The sequence below is a fragment of the Prosopis cineraria genome, unplaced genomic scaffold, assembly GCF_029017545.1.
Source record: "Prosopis cineraria cultivar Desert tree isolate PC_DT_omini unplaced genomic scaffold, ASM2901754v1 PC11, whole genome shotgun sequence".
Classification (NCBI taxonomy): Eukaryota; Viridiplantae; Streptophyta; class Magnoliopsida; order Fabales; family Fabaceae; genus Prosopis; species Prosopis cineraria.
Window position 1 is genome coordinate 45,512,683 of NW_026555342.1, and position 16,383 is coordinate 45,529,065.

The 16,383-nt window shown below is 27.8% G+C and overlaps 1 protein-coding gene across 3 annotated transcripts; it reads left to right on the plus strand.

Moving 5' to 3' along the window:
• The first annotated feature begins 410 nt into the window (after positions 1 to 410).
• LOC129286791 (GDSL esterase/lipase At5g45960-like) lies at positions 411 to 5,226 on the plus strand. Of its 3 annotated transcripts, none has more exons than XM_054922840.1 (5): positions 411 to 735; positions 884 to 1,014; positions 1,470 to 1,703; positions 3,394 to 3,664; positions 4,874 to 5,226. In XM_054922840.1, the coding sequence occupies exons 1-5, from the start codon at positions 450 to 452 to the stop codon at positions 5,065 to 5,067; spliced, it is 1,116 nt and encodes a 371-aa protein (XP_054778815.1). In that variant the 5' UTR covers positions 411 to 449; the 3' UTR covers positions 5,068 to 5,226. The 3 variants fall into 3 exon arrangements, with proteins under 3 accessions (XP_054778815.1, XP_054778816.1, XP_054778817.1); XM_054922841.1 differs by having other exon boundaries at positions 884 to 960; XM_054922842.1 differs by having other exon boundaries at positions 4,885 to 5,023.
• Positions 5,227 to 16,383: the final 11,157 nt, after the last annotated feature.

Below are 16,383 nucleotides of genomic sequence, written 5' to 3' on the forward strand. Positions count from 1 at the left end.
GCGATGATATTGCGCGCGCGCGTGTCTGAGATAAAGTTTTATCAAATAAGTATTAAACAAATTGCTTATTTAATTATATTTAGCGTTTTTTTTAAAAACAATTTAAATAAGTAATAAATATATATTAAAAAACACAGAAATCTTATTTTTCATTTAATAATTAATTATGCTATCACATCATAGATAAAAATATAATATTCCTCAAAACTTATGTTCTTCACTGTATTCTGATCAAAAGAATACAAAAAATAAAAAAATAAAACAAAATTTGTCAACCTAGGTTAGGGGTAAATTTTTTTTAAAAAAAAAGAGTACAAAATTTTTTATTATTACTTATCAAGCAAGCTATATACCCCATATATATATATATATATATATATTAATTTTTGATTCCATCGTTCAAAGTAAAATCATCTGTTACTTCCAAATTCCAATAAAAACCAACCAGCATGAAAGCCTCTGAGAAACATCGCTTTCTGTTTCTTATTCAGATCATTACACAGATTTTCATTCCCTGCTTCATGTTATGTTTCATGGTCGTCCAGAAAGTGGAAGCTTTGAACAGGAACAAGGTCTCTGCTGTTTACGTGTTTGGAGACTCAACAGTAGACCCAGGAAATAATAACTTCGTTAATACAGCTTTCAAGGGCAATTTTCCACCCTATGGCCGAGATTTTCCCAATCAGGTTCCAACAGGAAGGTTTAGTAATGGAAAACTTGGCACTGATTTTCTTGGTAAATAATATATATATTAATATCTTCATCTCAGTTCTGCAGAATTATATTTATACATTGTTGTTTTCTCTTGTTTATGTTTCTGTATATCAGTTGAATTTTAAACTAGCGACTGAAAAACTCATGGCATTCACGTATTATTTTTCAGCATCATATATGGGTTTGAAAGAGTTAGTGCCGCCATACTTGGATTCAAAACTCAGCATCAACGATCTCATTACAGGAGTTAGTTTTGCTTCTGCTGGTTCTGGTTTCGACCCACTTACACCAACTATTACTGTATCTCTCTCTCTCTCTCTCTCTGCGCGCGCGCGCTCCCCCATGTCTTTTGTTTTTGTGATGCTTGAAGGGCGAAAGGGGTAATTAAATGGCGTTGATCTCATTTCCTAAAAATGATGAAACATGTTACTCAGTACACACACACACACACACTCTTTCATATAATCAATGATCATTAAGAGTTTGTGCATGTTTTGATCCCGATCGTCGACAAATTTCTCATCCTATGCCTTTTTTTTTTTTTCCTTGGCTAATTACAGTTTATATATTCATTCTGAATTATGATTAATTTAGTTAAAACATAACAGATAGTATTTTTGTAATAACTATATATCTAGAATTAAATTTAAGGTAGCTATCCTGAGTTAACTTAGAAGTCTCTGAACTGGGTTCTCACTTATGAATTTTTTTTCTGGTTTTTCTGGTGTTCATGTGCATTAATTAATTAATTACAGGGTGTGATTCCAATACTGAAGCAATTGGAATATTTCAAAGAATGCAAGAAGAGATTGGAGAAAGTGCTTGGGAAGAAAAGAACTGAAAATCATATGAACAAGGCAGTGTTTTTCATAAGTGCTGGCACAAATGATTTTGTTGTTAATTATTTTACACTTCCAGTAAGAAGAAAGAGATATAGCCTCTTAGCATATCAGCATTTCGTGCTTCAGAATTTACAAGAATTCATACAGGTTTGGCTTCTTCAATTCTTTCTTAAATTTTAGTCAAATAATTAAATAGCAATTAAACTGTTAAATCCCGAAAAGCAACAGGTACTTTTCATAAGTTTAGTGAAATAATTTGGCTTCTTCTTAATTATGATTTATGAATAGATATGCTAGTAGGCTTATCGTATATTATATACTCTTATGGTTTTTTTTTTAATATGACACTGAGAAAATTTTTTTTGTCTTACTTATAAGTCACTTCGGTAAATTTTCAACATAAAATTTTTTTCTTTTACCCTCTATTATGAATGCTGGAGAAACAAAATAAATTGAAGTATATATATTTAACTAAGACAAAGTTGAGAATTTATTAAATTTTAAAATAAAATTAATAAATTTTAAAGTTTTTCTTAATTTTAATAAAATATATTAAAAATGACTTATAAACAAAGGAATGTTTCTCTCTTCCTATTCTTAATAACAATAAAGTTAGAAAAACTTTTCATTTTAAAATATGTTTAATGAGTTAACTATCATTTTTCGATTCCAATAAAGTAGTTGAAAGTACTTTTTAAATAGCAAGGAGAGAGTATGTACATTAATCTTTATTTTCGTAAAATGAAATAAGATAATTCGGAATCTATCATCACATGGCATATTTATTACATGAAATAAAAGACGCGAGTGCAGTTCATTTCGAAGGTGTAAATTTCAGACTGGCAATAGTTGGCAGTGCTTTTAATGTATGCCCAAAGCATTTTGAATATGCCAACCTGTGACCTATATAAAACCAAGCAATCCTTTAAGAATTTGTCTATTCTTTAATATTTTCAATATATATATATATATATATAAAATATGAGCGAGGTGTTCGGTGTGTTCAAATAAAGATGATTCAGAAACTGTTTGTTTTAAAGGCACACATTCAATTGAATATGCGAGGGAGTTTGGTGTTCACATAAAGATGGTTCATAAATTGGTTCTGTTCTCTTTTCACAAAGATGGTCCAAAGAAATGAATTATAGATATGTGTGTGTGTGTTTGACATATATTACATATTACACTGAAAAGCTTCACAAGAAAAGTGAGATTCATAAGTTAAAAGGAATTTTCCCACCCATCATATTAGATGTTTAGGATAGGCTTTCTTTTTAAATTTATGCTTATAATATTGATGTTTTTATTGAGAGAGTGATGTCATGGAGAGGGATATCCACACAACATATAGTAGGAGGTCAAATGAAAGTGCCGTACATTGGTCCTATGTCTCCTAAACAAAGGTGTATTGTTATGAGTCTCTCATTTAGAAACCTTACAATAAATTGAGATTTATAAGTACAAGAGGTTCTCCCACTTAACATGTTATAATCTTTTGAGATAGATTGTTTCTTTAGACTTTAGACTTGTGCTCATAAATATTAATACTTTTATTAAGAGGCCAATGTCATGAAGATCAAAGGAATACCCATTGAGGGCTTTGACTAGTAGGAGCCTATTGAAGTGGAGGAGTGCATTGTTATAAATCAGGGAGCCTTTAAAAAAGTGAGGTTTTCAAATTCAAATGATTCTCCACCCATCAAGCCAATCTTTTGAAATTAATGGACTCTTCTTTTAGACTTGTACTCATAACAATATGTACACTTGTAATGCAAATATACATAATTTATTGATTCTTGGTTGAATATAACTTACGATCCATGCCTTAATAATGCAGAACTTACGGGCAGAAGGTGGTAGGAAATTTCTTGTGGCTGGGTTGCCTCCAATGGGATGTTTACCTATAATGATAACCTTAAACTCTGATAATGCCTTTCTGGAACGAGGTTGTTTGGACAAGTATTCGTCTGTTGCCAGAGATTATAACCTCTTCCTTCAACATGAGCTAAGTTTGATGCAACTCAACATGTCTAATCCTGGTCTTAAGATCTCTTACATCGACGTTTATGGTCCTTTGGACAGTATGATTCATGCTCCCGACATTTTTGGTAAGCACAACACACAGTCCTTTGCTTATAAATTAATCTTTGCTACTCCCCTCTTCCCCTCTCAATTAGCTTGTTAAATTTTCATTAATTATTTATTAAAATGAACGAAACAAAAGAAATTGAATTCAAAGCCAACAAAAAATTGATTCAATTGATAAAGATACAACTCATGTGACTCTGTTTGGACATATATTTAAATCCTGTTATTAGAGTAAAGACTTTGTTGGTAAATGTATACTCCTAAGATTCAGTTCAAATTGTAAGACATTTTTTCTCAAGGGCAAAAATACCAGCAAACTTTTCTTCCATGAGCACTAACTATCTTTAAGTGAAAGATGGCACAACAATACTCATAAACTTGCTTTAATGGGCGCATCTGTCCCAAATCATGAAAAATGCAAACGTTGACAGTTAAACTAACAAGTTGACCATTTTTTTTTTTTTTTGCCGACATGGAACGTCTCATTGGGTCTCCAATTGTCCCTCCATCTCTCCATGATTCCCATACCTGAGTTTGTTCCAAAGACGTTGTCATCTCCGACGACCCTTCAATCTCTGCTTGCCCTTTACCTGCCCAAATCAACCCAATTTGATGCCCAAAAGCTTCCCATCTTGGTCTACTTTCACATTGGCGGATTTTGCCTCGAATCGACCTTTTCCTTCCTTAAACATCGCTACCTCAACCTCATAGCATCCAAGGCTAATGTCATCGCCATAAGTCTCCGTTGAATACTAGCCCGCGCCAAAGAACCCTCTTCTGGAAACTTTTATTTGTTAACGTGGATTTCTTATGCAGCATGATAAATATCATGTGTTTGTCACTCTTCACGAACAATTTCTAATTCCATTCATTCAATGATAGTTGGGATTAAGGGTAAAAGGAGAAAAACATGTTATTTTTTCACCAAATAAGGAAATAACTTAATTTTTTGGCATGCAAAATATGATTGGAAGTGTTTTATAATTTGGACCAAATTTGTAAGTATCTTTTTGGGCTAAGGGCTTAGCCCTGGCTCTAGTGAATATTTTCGGGACCCAACTCATGCATTTTTTTTAAATTACAGGAAACTCAATTTAACAAGAACTAAACATGTTTTTCATTCATTACAATATATTGAATTAATGTTAAAATATATTGTAGTTTTATCTTTATAGATATATATATGTATGTGCCAATGAATAAGTGTTTAATTAATGATGTTGTGATAGGGTTTGAACAGGTTGAAATTGGCTGCTGTGGAAGTGGGTACATTGAAACAACATTTCTCTGCAATAAATATTCTGCTGTGTGTTCTGATCCATCAAAGTATGTATTTTGGGATTCAATTCACCCCTCGGAGAAGGCATATTATACCCTCTTATTGGCATCTCGTCCTGCAATCGATGCCCTTGTTAATCAATGAATATGATTTATGTATAATGGTAATTAAAGGAGAGAATCATTGTGAATTAGCTTGCCATTAACATTAATGTGTGTGTGTGTGTTGAGAACGCTGAATTTATCTGAAGTCTTTTAAATGATATATGTTGTGCGGTATTTATCCAGCAAGCCATTATTACGACTGCGCTATAGTTCAAATTGTATATATAAATTGCAATGTTTGTAATTTATATATATAATGATAAATGGAAAATTGACTATAGGTATAAAAAGAGATTCTAAATTCATTTTTCATTTTAAAATAGAGCAATACTATCACTACCATTAACAAATATTAACTTTGATAGTTAGTTAATTAAAAATTATAAAAATATCGTCAAAAATTATAAAAAATGATCAAGAAAATCTCTCTTGATCCCTTTTTTTTTTAATTTTTGAGTTCTTATATGTAATTATGGATCATTTTCTATAATTTTTTGCACTTCTTGAGATCATTTTCTATAATTTTATTTTACCAAATTAACTTTTATTAACATTAGAGGCAACATTATATCACTTTTAAAAGTTAAAGAGGAACATTGTATTAAAATCTAAACACTCCTATACCTATTTGAGGCCAATTTGCCATTTAACCCATTTATAAATGCTTGAGTTGATATCAACATATATTATGTAAAATAAAGAAAAAATTAATTATTGGTCCTTGTAGTTTTAATTCAGTTGTAAACTTAGTTCTTAAACTTTGACTTATTGTAACTTAATTCTTAAAGTTTTAATTCAATTATAATTCAGTTCTTAAACTTTGACTCTTGCAATTCAGTCCTTATATTTTTAATCATTTAAATATTGGTCCGTATACATATTTTAAAAAATAAAATTATAAAGATTAAAATCATGTTAAAATTTATGACTAATATTTTAAATTATTAAATTCTTTTAATCTTTATAAATATTATAAATATCAAAAGTTTGAAATATTTTTAATCCTCATAATTTTATTTTTTAAAATACATGGACTAATATTTAAATGGTTGAAACTATATGAACTAATTTTATAAGAGATAAATTTAGAGACTGAGTTATAAATGAGTTAAAATTATAAAGATTAGTTGTAACGAGTCAAAATTTATAGATTGAATTATAATAGAGTCAAACTATAAGGATTAAATGATTAATTTTTTCTAAAATAAAATTAAAAAATTAAAAATATTTTTAAATTTATAATATTTACAAATATTAAAAGGGTTTAGTAATTTAAAATATTATTCCTAAATTTTAACATAATCTTAATCGTTATAAATTTATTTTTTAAAATATATTAAAACTATAAGGATTGAGTTACAAGATTTAAAATTTAAAAATTTAATTATAACCAGTTAAAATTATAAAGATTGAGTTACAATAAGTCAAAATTCATGAATTAACTTACAACAAGATCAAAATTACAATGACTAAATAATTAATTTTTTATTTAATTTATTATATGAAGATATATTATTTGTACAGTTGTATACAAGTGAATTATGTCAAAATTTTGTAAAGATTGAAAGCAGAAGAAGTCTAATTCTTATTTATTGATAATTTTTATGTCATGAAAAATCAAACAATAAAACTTTAAAAATGAAGGTGCATATTTGTTTTAGTTATATATTTGTACAATTAAAAATGAATATATTAAAATATTTAATGTTATGTTAATTCTATATATATATATAACCTTTTTTTTTCAATTATCGTATATGTTTTATAATTAATCTTGCTCTCCCACTTCGATGATGACAACTTAAAATACAATGCTATAAAAAGGGGAGAATGACAGTGAGGGATTGTAGAGGGGAAACAAAAATAGCAACAAAGGTCCAAAAACAATTTAAGGTTCATCTATGCACAAGTGAACCAACGAACATGTAGTTGTGCATAGATGAACTTCCAATTATTTTCGCCCCTAGAAAAATGCTTGAATCAATATGTATAAAACCCATGATATTTTGGGTGTGTGTATTAATTTAATTTATTATATTAAATATATATTCTGTACAGATATATGCAATTTAAATTTCGATGTGAAATACTTAAAAGAAACATTAAAAAAGAACATAATACTTACATAGAAAAAGAAACAATAAATCTACATAAATTATACAGTAACATTGAATTTTATTTTATAACAATATATTGATAATTGTTAATTTTTTAGAGTACATTGATTTAGAGAGCTAGAGCCCATGCACTACTAGAAAAATGTAAATTAGCAAAGAAATATAGCGAGAGATTTTCTATTCCTCTCTAAAATACAGAATTAGCGAGGAAAATAGTGAGGGACTGTCAATCCTTCTCTAAAATAAGATAATTAGCGAGGAAAATAGTGAAGGACTACTAATCTCTCTCTAAAATAAGAAAATTAACTTTTGGCAATGACTTTTAATTATATGTTTTAATTATTTTTATCTAAAAATAAAATTTAAATTTAAAAATTAACTAAAATATTCATAATAAAATTATTTAATATTTAATATATTCTTTATTTTAAGTTGATTTTCATTAATAAAATTATATTTTATTAAAAATATAATGTAAAGAATAATTTAAATAAAATATCAATATTTTTAACATAATAATAATTGAAAATAAAATTTAATATGTATATATGTGTGTATTTTTATAATATATTATTTGATATATTTATATAGTTAAATAATATATATTTAATTTCTCATATATAAACTACAGGTGCCTTTCAGTTTAACTACAAAGAAGAAGAGCATAAAACTTGAAAGGTATGAAGTCAAGGGTTCAAGTTTTGAGTTTGGCATAAACATAATGAATATATAATATGTAAAAAGCAAGTGACATGGTACAAGGTGAATGATGATATGTCATGAATTGTCGTACATGTGGCGGGTGATGGAACACAAGATGGTAGGTGACATGGCGGTTGATAAGACACGAGGTTATTGGTGACAGGTCACAGTTGATGCACACATGGAGGATGATGTGGCATCACTATTTTTAAATAAAAGCATATTTAGTGAGGAATTAGCAAGGGACTAATCCCTCGCTAAATTATCAAATTTTGAATATTATTAGCAAAGGATTTAGTCCCTTCTTAAAATTAGTGAGGGATTCAATCCCTCACTAATTAGCTAAAAAATATACAATCTTTCGCTAAATTTAATGAGCATTTTTTTAACTATGAATTTAGAAAGGGATAAAATTTCTTGCTAAAATGTAATTTAGTTAGGAAAAATGACATTTAGTGAAGGATTTATCCCTCGCTAAATTCAATTTTTCTAGTGATGATGCACTACATACTGATAGTTGAAGCGTTTTCTTCACTCAATAACATTGACTCCACTGCCCTTGTTGTCGGACTATAATTTGACTAATTGAGTTGTGAAATTGTATTAACTAATGATTAAGAAATAACAAAATTATAATTAAGGGTCACCTGGGGAAGTTTTATTATCAACTAATAAATAACTATTTACTTCAATCAAAATCAGCCCCATACAATTTGCATGCATAGAACCTAAAATAAGATCATGCGCTATTTGATTATATTACTACTTGTAAGCAACACAACTTTAATTTAATACTACATTTTTTTATAAAATATGTTGATATAATATTGACATAAATATATTGGTGATTTAATGCGGGGGTTTAAAAAAATAACCAGTTTGGTAAATGCATATGCAAGATCTATTGTTCCAAGCACTAATCTCCCATTATTACTCTTCCCACTGTTCTTAATCAGTAATCTCTCATTTCACTGAAAAAAAAAAAATTATAGTCTCAGTGTTTGTACATAAGTATGATTGTATAACTCTTGGGGAATTAACCATAATCCCTCAATTTTATAATATTTGTTAGCCATTTTATGTCTATCAACTATAAATGAATAATTGCTTATATTCCCTGAATTTATTTATATAGCTTTTACTCTTAACCTATTGAATCTGTATCAGCTATATGCACAATATAATACATAATGCCGCTACATCGAAATATTATTTTGTCCATTATTGATGAGCAACTTACATACATACACCTTTTGATTTTATTTATAAGACAAGGAGAGAATGAATTTTTTTAGTTCTATTAAACATGTCATTGACTTTTTATTGTGAATTTCTCCTTAGATGAGATAATGAAATATATTAGAAATGATTTATAAATAAAATCTAAGAAAGTAACAAGAAGATAATGAAGACTCAATTAATTGCGTCAAATTAATTGCAATAACTTACAGTGGCAACGTACTCTTTATCAGTAATTATTTTTGTCACTAAGTACTACTCCCTCCATCCCAGATTCCCAATTTAATTATAAGGTATTTTTTGACAAAATTAAACATACCAATTATGAAGTTCATTAAATAGAGTTTGCACTCTTAATTTTTGTATAGACTTCTAGAAATACTTTTCACTAATAGGGGGAATTTATTTAAGGAGAGTGAAATAATGAAGAGTAATAGTTAAATAATGATCTTTAATAAAACCTTATTTAAAAAAAATCTTATATTTTGGGACAACAAAATATTTTCAAAAATATCTTATAAAACGAGATAGAGGGAATATATTCTGTAATTAACTAATGTTAACAACCCTTTTTTACTGTCTAAAAACAATAATACAAGGGAAATTGTTTAAGGATAATTATTGTGATCCAAAAAAACTGATTTGATAATATATTTGATGGCTTTCCAATTAGTTGCTCATGTGTAATATATTTGGTCATTTTTTGTAATTTTAAATCCTTATTTATAATTTTTGGAAATAGTCTAATTTTCTAATCAATTAGCAGTTAAAATTAATTTTTGTTAATAATAAAGATAACATTGCCACCATTTTTAAAAATTAAAAAAAATATATTGAACAAAAAATGGGTTTAAATTTCCAAATGCATCTGAACCTATAGTTTAAGGGTCAAATTATCCTTTAATTCTTATTATAATTTGATATTTTAGTATTCCATATTACGGCTTCTTTGCAATTAATTGCTTCTAAAATAACCCCTAGTACTTTGATATGGTTGTGACAAGTAAGGCAATCAAAAAGGAAAAACCAGGATTATTGACCATATTAAAAGTTTTTTTTTTATATTAAAAGCTTGACGTTATGCAAGTTATTAAACACGAATATTCCTATAATTATTGACCATATTAAAATCTTGACGTTATGCAAATCAGCATTTCGTTTGTCAGTTGTCAATCCAGAAAGTCTACTTAATGCTAAAGTGATCCTGACATATATGAGCAAAAGTTTTGCCTTCAAATGAATCCTAATTTTTCTGTAGGTTGCTATAATTTACAAAATTTAAATGCTACATTAATTAGGTGTAGCTTCAAATATGTACTCTTTACACTCCTTAATGTAAGGTAATCTTAACTTATTTCGTTTTATAGTATTAAAATTGTTAAAAAATATGTAACTTTTCAATTTTGTATTTCTTTGCAATTAATAACCATAGTAAATTATTGTTTGAGAATTTAAATTATAATAAATAAGAGATGAAACTGGAAAATTATTAATTACTCTAATTTTCCTTATATTAAGAATAAAAAAACCGTTCAAAGTTTGCTTTATATATTAAGGACTGGAAGGAGTATTAATTTCAACCAAGAAAGGGAAGCTCAACCTAGACGAAAATAATTATTATTCTAAGTGAATGGTTTTCTATAAGTAGCTTCAACTCTATGGTTTTGACTTTACAGAGCTATTATTCATGCGTGCAATAATTGACATTATCTTGATTAGGTGAATGATTTAATTTTTTAAAGATTCCAATAAATCTGGTTAACCAAATTGAAAAGAGTGACAACTAAAATTTTATTCCTTTGAGGCAAGTTTTAGTTGAAAGAAGTTTGATTAGTTTTTAGACTCTTTAAGTATATTCTGTCTCACATGTATTTCAAAAAAAAAAAAACATTTCTTGTCCTTTCTTTTGGATCCATGGTTTTTCTAAATTTCCAAATTATTGAGAAATGGGAAAAATATTCTAGAAATTGTGACTTTAAAATGTAAATACTCATGTAAGTGCTCTTTGAACCAGGAACTAAATCTTGACTCTGATAAGTTTCTGAGTTTCAACTAAACTTTTGTAAAAAAGAAAAAAAGAAAAAGGAAATAGGTGGATCCACTTGTAAGCAAGGCAGTGTGTGCTCTCAAGCAATTAAGGCCGTTGCCTTAGGCCTTAGAAAATATTCACTTATACCATTTATAACCGGTCATTATTTTCCTTTAAGAATTAATGTTATTGTGTATTTTCATTTATATTTTATTACTTGCTTTTGTCTTATATAAAAGTAATATGAAGACAATATAAATAATACTTCCTCCGGTCCCATTATAAGATACTTTCAACAATTTAACCAAAACCAAGGAATGACAATTAACTCATTATATCTTAAAATAAAAATAAATAAATTTTACCCTTATTAAAAATAAGAAGAGAGAGATATGCAGTATACAATGAGTCATAAAATTAAATTTACTATAAGGGTAAAATTGAAAAATGATAATAAATGACCCTTCATGTACCTTATATTAAGGACCAAAGAATATAATCTTTCTAAAATTTGTCTTATAATAGGGAGACCAGAGGAAGTAATACATCAAGCCTTTTAAATAATTTCATCTTAGGCCTTAAAACTCTTTCACACGCCCAGCTTGTAAGCGATATTCACATATCATAAATGAAATTAAGTCAATTTTTTTAGGAAAAATGATAGTAAATTTTCAAAAAAAAATTAATGACAGTTAGATTTCAATAATTTTTTTTAAAAAATAAGTTACAAATATTGATTTATAAAGTTACAAACAAGAATATCCCAATTACAAACTGAGAGTTACCTTTAGAATTTAAATATTTTATTTGAACTTAAAATTTATCAATTTGTACCTATTTGAATAGATATTTGTGACTTAATAATCATTTATTATTTTTTTGGCACTTAACTATAATACTTCCTTTTTTTCCCCTATCTTTCTCCTCACTTAAAATTATTTCGGTTATGTTACCATATTAGGCTCTCTCATGAGATAAAAATAATTCTTAAATAAGCTCTCAAAAATATATATAACTGTCTATCATATGCTGATCAACTTTGAGTTATTTACATTGCATGCATGATAACCAACTTATGTAAGGAAGCTATTATTTTTACTCATACTATGAATGCGATATATCACACCCACCTTATTAAATATTGATCACTATCAACTACCAAGTTGGTAGTTGTGTTGCAACTAATTAAAAAAAAAAATATTTGGTTTAACCCACGTTCATCTTTGAAATGGATCGATAAAATAATATCTCTGACTCTCACTATTATTGTGGTCATAAAAAGTTGACCCTACTTCAGCATTTGACTTGCTATAATGCACCATTAAAAGGTATCTCCTATGAAGTATATTGTTTTCCTAAAGTTCTTGAAGTGTTATGGTTTTAGACACACATTTAATTATTGCAGCTTTTTAAAAAAATAATTCCATTAATTAGAGACTTCAGCAAGTTTTAGAAAAAAAAATACTCAAAAATTATTATTCACATAATACATTTATTTATTACATGAAGAAAAATCCTGATTCATGAACTTCAGAGTTACTGTAAAAAAAAAAAAAACCCTTGCTCAGTTAAAAGATAAGTATACTCATGAATAATTTGAATCATGAAGGCTTAGAGGTTCTGCAACCCACGAAAAAAAAAATTAGAGGGTTTCAATCTCATTTAATTTATTTTATCTCAAATAACAACTTTAATTGTCAATTAAAAGCAGTAATTTTATTAACAAGTAACGGGGTAAAAAGTAAAATTTTGAGTCATTTAAATCATATTTCAAATGGGGATATTTTTATCATGTGCGTACAAAAAGTTCACAATTTAAAATTATACTCATCTTTATAACATTCAAACCCTACTAAAAATGGAAATACTAAATGAAGAAATCAAGTACAAAACCGAATAAAATGTGTAAAGAAAGATTGAAGGAGCAAATTTAACAAAGAAAGAAAAACGAAAGTTTCATTGAGCCTTGAAAAATCGCATGCTCACGCATATATGTGATTGTGATGATTCGTGAATAGTATACATATTCCTATAGATTTTGTCGGTTCAACTTTGTGAAAGATTAAAAAAAAAAAAGAATTTCACAAACACACTCTCTCTCCCCCTTATTATAAAGAACCTTTACCCCCCCGGCCCTCATTAGAATTAAAGAAATATAGTTAAGTTATTAAATTTATTTAAAATATAATAGGATAAACTTTTAATAAAACCAATGAAAATTTTTATATAATTTGCATTACATTATATCTTATAGTAAATGAATTTAAATAAAAATGATATTGAAAAATACATAATTAATATTCTATCATGTACTTTATATGAAGGAACAAAATTTTTTTTAAAAGGCGTCCTATAATAAAAACTGAGTAATATATTTTGTAACTATGGGGAATAGATCTCATAGGCTCCGTTGACTACAGAAATTTTCCTCTCGAAGGCATTAAGAGCATAGGGTAGACCATTCTTAGCTAAGTTGCGATATATATATATATATATATATATAAAGGCTAAGATTTGAATCCCAACCGCTTGCTTAAATCCTTCATTCGGAATGGGAGAAAAATAAGGAGGAAAGAAATGAGGAGAACCCCTATCACCAACTTGAGTGGTTTGAATTTGGTTATTTTTATAGGGACATTAGTCAGCAGGACTTGACTTTATGATAAGTAAAAAAAAAAAAAAGCATAGTACAAACACAAGACACGTATGGCAATAACTAGTTATATATATATATATATATATATTCATGCATGTCAAGTCCAGGAAACTACATACATATTCTGAGCAGTAGTACTACTCATAGCCTCAACATAATGAGAGAAAACATGAAAACCTATGAAGATACTCATGTTTGGTTGTCTCTTATATGAAGCTTCTCACTGGTTGCCTGGAGCTATATATGTTTGATGGCAAGATTAGTTGAGTGTTCAAGCAACAATGTGTCGTCAGACTCAGGTCTTTACGTATTGGAGGCTCGACTGTAAACCCAGGAAACAATAACTACATCATCAACACAGCTTTAAAGAGCAATTTCCCTCCCTATGGTAGAGAAAAGAGACTTTCCCAACCAAGTTTCCTCTGGAAGATAGCAAGCTTGCCCCTGATTACATATTTGATTACATTTGCTATGTCTGATGGTAAAGTTTTTTGTTTTTTTTAAAGGAATTAATGACAGTTATATAAAAACCAATAAAAATTGTTTGAAAAACAAGTTGCAAATATTGATTCATAAAGTTACAAACAAGAATATTCCAATTATAAACTGAGTTACATTTAGAATTTAAATATGTCTTACTTGTACTTATAATTCTTAAATTTATAACTGCTTGAATCGATATTATAACTCATTTTTTTAAAAAATTTGTTATAAACTTGACTGTTATTGATTATCTCCTTTGGAGCTTAACTGTAGTTCCCCCCCCCCCAATTTTCTCTTCAATTGAAATTATTTTGGTTCTGTTTGTTACCATATGAATAATAACATTAGGATGGGACTAATGATAATTCTTAAATAAGCTCTCAAAATGGATAATAATTGTTTATCATACTGATGATCAAGTTTGAGTTATTTACATTGCATGCTAACCAACTTATGTAAGGAAGCTATTATTTTTACTCATACTATGAATGCGATATATCACACCCGCCTTATTAAATATTGATAACTATCAACTACCAATTGCAAGTTGGAGGTTGTATTGCAACTAATTAAAAAAAAAATATCTTTGGCTTAACCCAAATTCATATTTAAAATAGATCGATAAAAATAGTATCTCTCACTATTATTATGGTCAAAAAAAGTTGACCCTACTTTAGCATGTGGCATTTAATTGTTGCAGCTGTCAATTAGAGACTTGAGAAAAAATCACACTCAGAAAATTATTATTCACATAATACATTTATTTATTAAATGAAGAAATCTAGATTCATGAACTTCAGAGTTAGTAAAAAAAAAAAAAAACTTTTGCTCATTTAAAAGATAAGTATACTCATGCATATAATTAGAATCATGAAAGTTTAGAGGTTTTATAACCGAAAAACAATTAGCGAGTTCAATCTCATTTAATTTATTATTCTTTTTCAAAGGTTTAGAATTTGTAATAACAATTTTAATTAATTGTCAACTAAATGCAGCAATTTTATTAACAAATAAAAGGGTAAAAATTAAAATTTTGAGACATTTAAATCATACTTAAAATAGGGATATTTTTAACCTGCGCACACACAAAATTAACAATTTATAAATTATACTCATGTTTCTAACATTCAATTAAAAATGGATATTCAGGAAAAAAACTAAAAATGGAAATACTAAATGAAAGAAATCAAGTACAAGGCCTAATAAAATGTGTAAAGAAAGATTGAAGAAGGAGCAAATTTACCAAAAAAAAAAAAAAAAAGGTCGCATTGAGCCTAAAAAAAATCGCATGCATATATGATGGTGGTGACTTGATTTGTGAATAGTATATATATTCCTATAGATTTGTCGGTCAGCTTTGTGAAAGATTAAAGGAAAAGAATAATTAAAGTAGGAGAGAGATAGTGGAAACTGGGCCCTGTAATAAAGGGACGCGTAGAGTCAGAGGTGGTTCAGTCTTTACTTTTGTTTAAAAATATAATGAACTTTTAATTTTACTTATATTTAAATAAAAAATTTTATAATTTGTATTACATTCTTTCTTATAATAAATAAATTTAAATAGAGATAATATTTAAAAAATATAATTAATATCTTACCAAATGTCTTATACTTCCTTTAATCTTATTTATAAATTGCTTACCCCATTTAATAGAATAAAAATAAATGTAATGATCATTAAAGTTTCTTATAAATATATAGGACTAAACCAAATACTTTATATGTTCTATAAATAGGATTATATGAGTATTAAGGACCAAAAAACTTTTTTAGAAGTCACTTTGTAATATGAGCAAAGCAAGTATATTTTGTGAGAATGTATAAGAGCATAGGGTATACCATTCTTAGCGAAGTTACGTTGGTATGTACACCAGGGCTGAGATTTGAATCCTAACCACTTGCTTAAACCCTTCATTTGGATTGGGAGAAAAATAAGGAAGAAAGAAATGAGGACAACCTCATCCACCAACTTGAGTGGCTATGAATTTGACATTAATGATCAGGACTTCACTTTAAGATGAGTAAAAACCATAGGGCAAACACAAGACACATGTGGCAATAGCTATATATATATATATATTTCACGCATGTCAAGTCCAGAAAACTACATATATATTCTGAGCAGTAGTA